At 37.5% G+C, this 12,315-nt stretch overlaps 1 protein-coding gene across 7 annotated transcripts in view; it reads right to left on the bottom strand.

The window, feature by feature from the left end:
* Positions 1-12,315, bottom strand: part of LOC144967420 (sestrin-1-like) — a 409,078-nt gene that overhangs the window by 29,507 nt on the left and 367,256 nt on the right. For all 7 annotated transcript variants that reach the window (XM_078904592.1, XM_078904595.1, XM_078904593.1 and 4 more), the window contains one exon: positions 10,913-10,942. In XM_078904592.1, the coding sequence (XP_078760718.1) occupies positions 10,913-10,942 (30 nt within the window). The remainder of the gene's footprint in view (positions 1-10,912; positions 10,943-12,315) is intronic.

Here is a 12,315-nt window from a genome sequence, read left to right as displayed (position 1 = left end):
AATATTACATATATAATACAGCCTCGTATGTGATTATAATATAATAAACATCCTCGTATGTGATTATAATATAATATACATGTCTATGCCAATTTCGAAACAAAAGTAATTAATTCAAAACTCGAGATACGAGGACTTCAGCAACTGTTTCATCTCAGCTATCAATAAATTATGTTGTTTTTGTTTGTTTGTTTTAACGCATGTCTTTGCTGCAAAGGCAGAGGGGATATTGATCGTTGTGACGATGTAGGTTGCGGGGGAGGGGGGGGGAGGGATTGAGAAACCATGGGACCGAAACGTCATTAAATTTAAATTAAAAAGATATTCAAAAATAAAAAGGCCATTAAAATAAGAGATGTTGGAAGTCAATTTTATAACCCACGAATGGCTCCCGACTTGAACTTCGGTGCAGTTTGGAGTCATCGAAAGGGTCAGCATGGCTCAGCGTTAACGGCCTTTGCTTCGTACCCGGAAGGTACAGAGTTTGATCACCCGCCACTGCGCTATGAGCAAGTCACATCGCCCTAGTTCAATTTGCGGCGCTGCACTGCGGCTGACGCCTAGGTTATTCTAGTCTTCTCTTGGAATAGACCTTAGAGAAACTTTTTCCCTATGGGATCAATAAAGGGAATTTTCTTTTTATTTATTTCTTTACAGGTCTAAATTTGGAATCAATTTGGATGGCAATGTTGTGAGCTTTTTAGCCAAGCGCATACTATCTATACTTTACCATACCTGACAACAAATCAAGGTATCCAATACCCTCAAATCGAATCGAAACATGTCAACCCCACAGGTAAACAAACAACCTCAAACTGAATCCACCTCCAAACGACACGGCACGACCTTTTTCAACAAACTGTGACAGTCAAACGGAAGGGCGTCCATTTTAAACCAAAACCGTATCTGCATGTAGTAGCTACATGGCATACAGTGTGGGAGTTTTCCAACGAAGGGCGTCCATTTTAAACCAGAACCGTGTCTGTATGTAGTATATACAGTGTGGGAGGTTTGTCTCCTACCCACACATCCATACATCATGACACTCGTATAATTTTTTTTAATACGAAGACCGTGGGCATCATCATCACGATGCAGGTTTATTGTCATAAATATAAAATTTAAAACAGATTTTAAGATCGAAATATCTACATTAAATACGGTAAAAGGCGAATGTACAATCGACGCTGATGTGAACTGCTCAAATAAAACCTGCCATCTTTGTAAAGAAGCAAGGGCAACATATATTGCTCTGGGATAAGCAAAAAAGTCACTATCGCAATAATAAGGAATCTATTCTTTTATAGATAGCGCGCGCTTGGCTAAGGAACTCACAACAGTGCCATCCGGAAATACAACGGCCCAACACACAAAACTATGTGTAACCTTAAACGTTTATGATCTGGTTAATTATTAATACAGTTTAGTGAGAATTACCAACAAACATGGATGGCAAAAAGCAATAACAAAGACTTGAGTGACGTCAACTTCGTTCCATCTATACCCAAGGTTTTCAACGTACGCTTTATGCTAATAATATATTTATTGATAATATCAAAAATCCAAACTCACCACCACATAGTCGTGGTCCCAGAGATAATCGTCACGCATTCTCTGAAAATAACCCATCATGAAATCGAGCGTACGTTCGATGTCAGATTCAGATGAACTCATAGAATGAATGGCCTTGGATTGGACTGAGAATCGAATAGGCGGGCTGCTAGAAGATTTAGGCGAGATTCACTTCTCACTGTCTCGGCAAGCAAGCGAGCAATCCTGCTGCTCACCGACGAGGATGAAATGAGATGACAAGTCCGAGAATTCTATTCAAACACAAGTTTTCTTCCAAATACTATAACTCAATGTGAGAGTGATATGGAGTTGACAGATGACTCAAGACAGATGATGACAACAAAGGTATTAAAAACCACAGCTGCTGCAGGTGATATCACAGGAGGTATTCTTAATGATGACGACACATGCGTATCTATTTATAGCTTGGTTGTCCCACCAGAGTGAGCGATAAGTCGATTCGTTACGATTACGATATCGATATCGAGGCTTATGTAAGAACAGTTGAGATCAATCAAAACCGCTTCCACAAAAATTAGTATTGATTTTGCTATGAAAAAAGTGAAATCTTATATGCCGATTGGGGGGCTATTATCTGATTTAAAAGATAAACACTGATTGACGAGTTATTACGATGAGATCATCCACTGCACATGCGCAACGTTCCAGGAAAATTACTGAACAGCTGATGACTGAGTAGACAGATGATACGGAAAGTTGTGGATATATCGGGGTTGGTTGAACTGTTATCTTGGTTCTGATTGGGGTGATGATACAATTCGGGTTTGTAATAATAGTACAATTTATAGACTATGCTATACTTAGAATGTAGACAAACTGTTGAAACAGTTCTTGATTATTGAAGATGAAATATTTGTTTCAGCAATGTGACGACGACAATGATGATAATGACGACGATATTGGGAATGGTTAATAAATAACTGTATTAGTTAGAATATTGATTGTTATATTATTATAATTATTATTATGAGTCTATGTACATTATAAAACAAATTTCACAATATTTACCAAATATATCAAAGCTGTTCAATCACACGCATTCATTCATCCATCGCGTTTTCTATTCCACTACGACGATCATCATGATTCGATTATCATATAGAAGAAGGAGTTGACGACAACGACGATAATAATGATAGCCGTAGTTCCTCTACACTAAACAATTTCTTCCTCACACTTATTAATTGCCTATCAATATCACTTTGTTCATACGGAGTACCAGCTGATGAGGATTGAGAAACTGAAGATGGGCACGAACACAGCGCGGTTGTAAGAATCACAAGACTGGACATCATTTTCCACTTCCAATGAAGAATTAAATAAATTTTCACACAAAAAAGTGGTGATTGAAACTGAAAGCACAAATCGGCAACACTTCTTGGGCACTGAGAGAAAAAGCAGAATGATAACCGCTAAGCAGAAAACCCAGTATTTATCAGCCGGCCGGTAACAAATTTTCACACTCTTGCATCAGCCGAGAAGAGAATCGATCAGACGAAACAGCAACACACACGGAACATGACGACAGCAGGGTTGCCAGATTATTTTTCAACAAAATGCCAGGGGAAGACTCAAAAAAAGCCAAAACACTCAAAAAAATGCCAAAGTCTGTTGACTCCCACCCCCACTAAGAAAACTACTCACTTTTGATAGACAATTTACTCCATATCCTGGTGGCTTGCGTGTTTTCCTTTTCTTTTTTTTCTTTTTTTTTTTGAATTATACTAATTTCCTGTTGGGGTAATTTTTTACCTACTGACTACTAAGTGGAGTGCTATACCACTACACCACGGTTGGATCTTAAGAATGAAAAAGAAATACATTAACATGAAAGGTAAATACGTAAACAGTTAAATGATTATTGACAATTACGAAAACTTACTGTTTCGTGTTTCTTATGATGTTTTCTGTTGAATCTGGTTCAAGTGCAGAGTAAAGGTGTCATTTGAAGTATAATATACAAGAAAAGAAAATGCCAAATGAAAATGCCAAATGCCAAATGAATTTTCTAATGCCAAACGGTTTTCAAAAATGCCAGATTTTTGGAATCTGGCATTTAAAATGCCAAACTGGCAACCCTGGACGACAGCCTTCCGCCGTGTATATACACACACACACACACACAGAGCGAAAGCAAAGCACGCACGCACGCACGCCGATAAGCATGCGTTTTTATTCCTCTTTCTTCCTTTATATTTTTTACCCAATTTAATCGGCGTCCATTCATATCATGCAAGTAGCTCGTGGTGAATGATGAAATCAAGGCATTTATTCATTTGACTTTGCCCCTATGTCGATGTATATGTATACAGTTGTAACTATGGAAGACCTTGTTGTATACAAACCTGTAAATAGTCAGATCAACCTGCTTGAGTTTGAGCTTTTATATAGCGCAATGCAATATCCACTAAACGTGCTCAAAGCGCTATACAAAGGTCCTTGACCAACAGCAACACGTAGAATGTAGATTAAGACATGATGCCTGTTAGGCGATATTAGAATTTTTTTTCCGACAGAGACAACGCTGTTGACGGCCAGGTAGGAACTCATTTTACACTGATTACGGTGAGAGAATGTGAGTATAAAAAGCCTTTTCCAAGGACTCAACTATGCGCTGAGCACGGCTCCAACCCAGGACTGTCCTACCTTTGTCTCTAGGGTTATTCCAAGGGAAGACTGGAATAACCCAGGCGTTAACGGAAATGCAGCGTCGCAAAATGAGCTAGGGCGAGGTGACTTGCTCAAGGCCACACAGCGCAGCGGCAGGCGATCGAACTCGGGACCTTTCGGGTACGAAGCAAAGACCGTACCGCTGAGCCAGGCTACGGTAATTTTCCATGACAAAACAACATGTTAAGGAAGATGATCCGTCAATCAATGCATCAGTTGTTTTCACTAAAAGCTCAAGTATTGCATCAGTCTGAATAAACATCCGTCACCAACGTAATGAATCAATCACGCACTGTTTATTTCAACAGATGGTGTCAAAACTAACAAGAGAGCTGTCGGAATTTCAGATTTGAAGCTCTTTATGGGGGATTTTGTAGCCAGCATCTAAATCGTCGTCATCATCATAAATACATACATACATACATACATACATACATACATACATACATACATACATACATACATACATACATACATACAATAAAAGTCCCAGGTTTGAGAGTTTTTGCCAAGATGAGGGTCATTTAAATTACTCGATATTTGAAGGACGAGTTTTCTGGCCAAATTTTCAAATATGGGTTTTTAAAGAGTACTGCAGTATTGTTCACTTCAAAAATGGACAATTGGCCCTCAAAATGATTAAATAAAAACACTTCAAAATCTTTTAAATAATATAAATCAGGCGTCAACGTTTATTTTCAATACGTTTTAATTAGAAATACTTACGAAGCTCCGAAATTGGAGCAAAATTATCGGAAATCTACGATTTTTTCGTAATAATTTGTTGTTTTGTGGTTGACTAAAAATGTCTTCGTGACACCGGCTAGGTGGAAAAACAGTGACGTCAAGCATGAGATGTTAATCTACTTAAATATGACAGGCCTCTCCACAACCTCCCCCATTTCCCTACACGCGCACACACACACACACACACATATATATATACACACACACACACACACACACATACACACACAGACACATTGGACATTGGTACTAATATTTGAGAGAGTTAGAGAGGGGGACGGGGATATTAATTAGATAGATAGATAGATAGATAGATAGAGAGAGAGAGAGAGAGAGAGAGAGAGAGAGAGAGAGAGAGAGAGAGAGAGAAGTAAAAGGGGAGAAAAAAACATTGAAGAAACATTGACCCTCATTCGCAACTAAATAAATTATGGTAATTCATTTAATATTTTTAAAAAAAAAACAACAAAAAAGAAACAACAAAAAAAAAACAACAAAAAACAGGGGAATGACATTTTGTTTAAAAAAGCGTTTCACAAGCTGGAATACAATTATTTATTAAAGACGCGACTGACCACAAATCATCCTATTCAAAATGCTTTTCCAACGGTTTTTCTGAATATGCTGTATTTCTGTATTATTTTTAAGCACAGCATCTGATATTCATTCTTCCACCAATTAATAGTAGTCGAACAAAAGCTTAAAAATTCAAATTCCAAATCCGCCCCCTCAAAAAAACCACGACAAAAAATCGATGGGAGATTTCATCCAATACATATGAATGAACCAATGACGCGCTCACGGGAGATTTAGATCAGATTTATGGCGAGAGCAGAGACTAAGTCGGAGTTAGTACCAAGTTAACGAGTTCACTCGTCAAGTGAGACGAACGAGAATTTCAGATTACGTGAACGTTAACAGATCTCGTTCATGGCGACGAGATGTGACATAAGAGGTTCGATCCGGGCTTTTTAAAAATATGTTTTAATGACTTAGAGATGCACATGAATTATGAAATTGGAGCCAAAGTTGAATAATTCTACGAATTTTTCGTAACAGAAGACAGGTCTGTGGGTATATCACAACTACTCCAGAGCCAATTTTGATCGATATAAATAATGAGATAACTGAAGTCTTTGTTATAAAAATCCAATAGAAATATGCAAAGACTTGTCAAATTATTATCAGTGCAAACATTAACAAATTACCAAAGAGATCAAACAAACGGGGGAAAAATGGATTTTAACATTTCTGACAGACCCTGGGGAAACAAAACAAAACAAAACAAAAAACCCGACGCGTGTGAGCAACTCCGTTTAGTGGATAAATTATCAAGAGACAAGACTGGTGCGTGGGAGGAAAAGGATGAGGACGAGGAGTGGCTTTCGGGGTTAAATAATAAATGATATCTGATACAAATTGTATGTATATCCAATGACGTACACACGTTGAAGATCGATAGGGCGGTGACGCCTGGGTCAACGAAACCACCATAAAATATTTTGCATAAATGTCTGAATTTGTGTTGAATTGGAAGCTAATTCGATGCTAATGGGGTCACGAGATATTAAACCTATAAAAACACGAGTAGTGTACATTGACAATGAAGGTACTGTCCATCTCTAGCACATCTAAAAACAAACATCATAGCAATTATTGTGATCACGTCATTCCCTCTCATTTTATCCCTATTTATACTCTTTGAAATAATAATAATAATAATAATAATAATAATAATAATAATAATAATAATAATAATAATAATAATAATAATAATAATAATAATAATAATAATACATATGCAGGTCTGTGTTACTCATCCACATTCCACCATTATCACTATCTATGGCTGAAATCTGAGAAATGATGATATTATTATAGATCGTTACGAGCACACCTGTCACAAGATTACAAGATATGAAGGATGCTAAGGAACAACGCTTTACTTCACGTTCGGTATTCCCTATTGATAATATGTTGTGTGTATAAAGATTGCACACATACATAGATAAAGATAACGATCGATGCAAGATAAAGGTAATCAGAAACATGACAACATAAGACAAGGCTTCAAAAATTCTTAAACTGGACATCGGCCAACGATCTGAAAAGTAGAAGCAGCAGCAGCAACACCTGGAGGTGGCAGAAATCTGAAGGGTCGAGCAGCAAGCTCCACAGACTCTGTGTAATCTGTGGCAAGCTCAGCTATTTCTGGCCATCGTCATAGTTATGTTGCGTCCGTCCGTCGTATGCATGCCGAGATAGGAGAGTTGCGCAACGGCCTTAAAGGGTTCTAAACATGACCACGAGATGAACTTGCTTGGGACTCGAAGCTAAAATTATAACCTCAACCCCTGCCTGCTGTTGTTGCTGGACTGGCCAGGTATGATGATAGTGTTGTTATGTTCTGACCGAATTTCCAACACGGTTACAGCTAAGGTCAACGATACGTTAGAATCAACGCAATGTAATGAATGTATGTCGTGTGCTGTGTGTACAGCATTTTGTTTCACCTAAACAAGCTTTCATGATCTCCTAAACTAGGACTAAGATGTTTGAGTAATGAGAGAGAGAGAGAGAGAGAGAGAGAGAGAGAGAGAGAGAGAGAGAGAGAGAGAGAGAGAGAGGGGGGGGGGGACAATGCGATAGATAAATATACATCTTTCTAAATAAACGTCTCTTTGGAAGTCAACTTTGCAGCACAGAGTGTGTCCTTGCTGTGTGGCATCAAAAACAAAAGCCCCACAATACCACCCCCCCCCCCCTCCCCAATCTTACAAGAAAATGAAATGAAAGAAAAATCCAGTATGAAGAATAAAAATAAATAATAGGTGTTTGCTTGTCATCCCCCCCCTCTCTCTCTCTCTCTCTCTCTCTCTCTCTCTCTCTCTCTCTCTCTCTCTCTCTCTCTCTCTCTCTCTCTCTTTTCCAAACAGTGCCCATACTCTCTCTCAACGAAAGGTATATCTATACAATATATAAATCGAACATTGACTTTTCAATTCCTATTTTAACCCTTCTAAGACGACGCTAAAGTGTTCTCTTTCAACATCTCTATCTACTGTGCAAACGGTGACTCTACATACTCTACCTACAGTCAGCTGACACAAGGAAACAGGTGACGAAGGAACAGAAAGTACTTGACACAGCGAAACAAAGATGGCGTTCATAGGTCCACTTTAGAGACGATTTAAATTAAAACACAAAAAGATGTAGCCGGGATGGGTTGGTCGGGCGGGGGGAGTACTAGAGGGAGGGAGGTGTATTAGAAAATTAAAAACCACATAAAATGATTTTAATTCTACCCCCATTCCATCGGACGAAATAAAAATAACAGCAACAGACCTATCACCATCGCTATCACCTTCCCAAAAGAACATATTGACAATGCCATTATCACTTTTATTATCTCATTCGTTTGCAGTGTTTCATTCATCCTGTTTTGTTGATAAAGGGGAAACCCGTAACGTTCACATTATCCTTTTTCGTTAATTAAATTGAAGCTTACATTCAATTTCACATTATTATTTCTTCGAGCTTCGAACAGCAACAGTTACATATATATTCGTAGAAATATTTAAAAAAAAAACAAAAAACAAATAAACGGTTGAATGAAATGTTCCACTCTTTGTATTGAGTTCAAATTAACACATTGAATAAATCCGACTGGTTTGTTGTCTTAATTTTGTTTTTTGTTTTGCTTTTTGTCTCAATGTAACGGCGACATAAAATATGCTTTATCAAACTTGTTTGATCAGCAAACAAGGAATTCCGGCCAAAGGTTTGACTCAAGACCGTGATATCCTTTTTTTTAACAACTTGAAAAATTCCCCCGCACAGCACTTTTCTCGATATCAATCTAAACCTCCAGATTTTGAATCCCCCCCTCTCTCTCTCTCTCTCTCTCTCTCTCTCTCTCTCTCTCTCTCTCTCTCTCTCTCTCTCTCAATGTATTTATGTTTGAAACACACCCACCAAATAATAACAAAGACAATCAGAAGAAGAAGAAGAAGAAGAAGAAGAAGAAGAAGAAGAAGAAGAAGAAGAAGAAGAAGAAGAAGAAGAAGAAGAAGAAGAAGAAGAAGAAGGAGGAGGAGGAGGAGGAGGAGGAGGAGGAAGAGGAGGCAGACTTGTATAGCGCGCGATTTCCCATTGGATTCGACTAAAGACATTTTTATAACGTTACGGTCCAGGAGAATTCTAAAAATCCCCAGAATCGGCACACACAAAATTTTGATGAATGAATGAATACACATCGCTCGAACAATTAACGATGCTCGGGGAATTGGGACACCATGCTCCAGTTAACACTACATTATTAAATAAAAAACTTTGTTTTATTTAAAATTTACAAAAGATAACTGTTAACGCCAGTAATGGTGTTTAAAATAAATAATAACATATCAATACATAAATGTCACAAATCAACTCCTTCCTTCATTCCTTTCTCGTTCATTGGTTTCTAAAACACGACATGACAGGACAGATATATAGAGATATCAATTAGTATTTGAAAATTGAACATAAAATAAAGTGTCACACTATTGACTCTTTCGTCTTGATTATTTGACACACACGCGTCAGTGTGTCACGTCTACACAAGATGTGTAACCAGTAAAACAACGATAAACTCAGGGTTGCCAAAATTAAGGAGGCCAAAATTTACTGAACGTTTACACAAAACACATTGACCGAACCCCTTTCTGACTAAAAAGACATGTAGGACTTACTTTATTTCCGTTTAGCAGGTGGTTGGAAAATAAACTGATGATTTATAACATACTGAATTCCGTAAATATACGGAAAATTGGCAACCGTGAATACTACAACCGAACCACGTCTACCACCGATCCATATTGTCTAATCAGTCCTTACTGTTTTACTCTGAAATTTTCACTGAAAAAATCCTAACTTGGTCCAATTTGGCCAATTAAACAACATCTATGAGGCCATGCCAAAATGCCGTTGTCCCGACGGTCGCTATGCCATAAAAATATTATCATACTAAGTTATTTGGAGAAAGAAAGAAAAAAACTCTCAAACCTGGAACTTCGCGAAGTCCCAGGTTTGAGAGGTTGTTTTTCCAAGATGAGGGCCATTTAAATTGATCGATATTTGAAGGTCGAGTTTTCTGGCCAAATTTTCAAATGTGGGTTTTCTAGAGTACCGAGTATGAGTTTATAGAGTGCATAGCGACACGGATCGCCTTTAAAAAACGCTGACTGGCTTGAACGACGACATAATGTGAGTGCGCGTGTTTGTGTGTTGTCCTAATGGATGCTGATCTACTTACATGCATTGAACGAAATCAATAGTATTATTAATATTAATATCCACAGTCTTAATCATCGCCGAGGACTCCAACTCTTACTGATTTACTTGTTATCCCCCCCCCCCCCCTCCCCCCTTCTCGCCCCCTCTTTTTTTTCTCTCTCTCTCTCTCTCGACGCTTTATGAATAATTACATAATAATAAATGCCATTAAGTTCAAAGATGGAGACAGAGAGGAGAGGGTCAGAAAACGGCAGTTGTTAACTGGTTAAAACTAATTTGACTATACCAGACCTACCAACTCTTCACATTCCTAAAGGGGAATCAGAACGCCTAAAAATAGGAATTTGAGACATAAAATAGGAATTTCACCCTTTTAACACCCCCCCCCCCCCCCCCCCCCCCTTCGCTCTTTTTTTTTTTATTCTTAGAATTATCATCATTTTTGTAAAGACAATGGCGGAATAGTACAAAAAGGAAGAGGGAAAATAGGAATGACGAACACATCAACTTGTAGCTGTTATTGTTTTCTTTTTCCCATAAATATAAGCTTTATGTAAATAATCGAATGAATAAGTTTAATCCAATTCAAACAACTATGAGTACGAGCAGTCATTCTAATTATTCTTACCTCATCATTTGTTGTGCTGGCAGGTATAATCTGGAAAAAGAAAGAAAAAAGAAACGAGATGAAATGGATGTTAGAAAATCACAAGTCGAAATGAAACAAAATAGAATTAGATAGACCATAAATAAATAATGATGCGAATGTTCCTTTAAAGCAAATCCAACGCTAACGCAATTTGAGTCAGTCCATGAAAACAACCATTACACATTTAAAATATAGCAAGGGAGAACAAAGAGAGAGAGAGAGAGAGAGAGAGAGAGAGAGAGAGAGAGAGAGAAGGAGAGAGAGAATGGGGGGGGGGGGGGGGGAAGAGAATGTATTAAAAGGTCCGAGTCAAATCCATTGTTGTTCCTCGTAGAATGAAAAAAAAGAAGACAATGGAATCTTGACCCTGATTTTTAAAATTTATTTGGCTAAATTTAGTTACGTATAAATGGAAATTTAATCGGTATCCTCCTCCTCCTTCTTCTTTATTTAGATATCTATTTTATTTATTTATTACTATTTTTGGTTTAATTTTCGTTATTTTCTTTATGTTTTTTTTTTTTTAATTAGAAGTTGCGAATCCAGTGTCTTAATTTTTATTTGCGTCTTCTTCTTCGTCTTCTTCCTGCTTTCTACAAACCACCTGGGGTGTATTGTCGCAGACTTTGGTGTGCATGTTGGTGTTTCGAGTGGCACAGAAGCGATTCTGTCCCTGAACTGTTTGTTTTCAGAGCTAACCACATCCGCTGGCAGGCTGCTCCAAATTCTAATCGTTGATAGAAAAACCAAAAAAAAAAACGACCGCTCATGGCATTGCTTACACGCTTACTCTTGGATGTCATATCAACATCCTCCGTATAATCTTATGATTGCCATGAAATTGTGTCCTAGTTACACACATAATCTAAACAACAGTCACCTAGAAATCGTTTTGTTTTTTGTTTCCAAGAGAAAGGCCAACACCTGGTGAGGGGAGAGCGGTATCTTAGATCGTTCTAATCGTGTATGGAATAGCATGGAATAGTATAAGTTTTAAAACTAGATCCAGCCCTCCATTTGAATTTTTTTTTAAGAATCTGAAAACAAGACATTTTCCCCGTGCCTTTTTACTTAGTCCGTTGTAGTTGTATATTTTAATTCGTGCATTGATTTACCATTAATTGTAACCGTTTTGGTTTGTTTTTTTTAATTAATTTTATTTTCATAGCGCCCTGAGCACCTTGAGTGGAAGTGTGCGTTTTGTACATGCTTCACTATTCTTATTATTATTATTATTATTATTATTATTATTATTATTATTATTATTATTATTATTATTAAAATAGGCAAAACGTGGACGCACAAATAATAGCATCATCCCAACAGCCTTGATCTTACCTTTACCTCAATAATCAAAAGATAAATTTCAACCATTCTATCTA

This window comes from Berghia stephanieae, chromosome 3, assembly GCF_034508935.2.
Source record: "Berghia stephanieae isolate SIO BIC M18660-M18661 chromosome 3, UCSD_Bste_1.3, whole genome shotgun sequence".
Taxonomy (NCBI): Eukaryota; Metazoa; Mollusca; class Gastropoda; order Nudibranchia; family Aeolidiidae; genus Berghia; species Berghia stephanieae.
The sequence above is the reverse complement of the archived record's forward strand: the minus strand, read 5'-3'. Positions and strand labels throughout refer to the sequence as shown.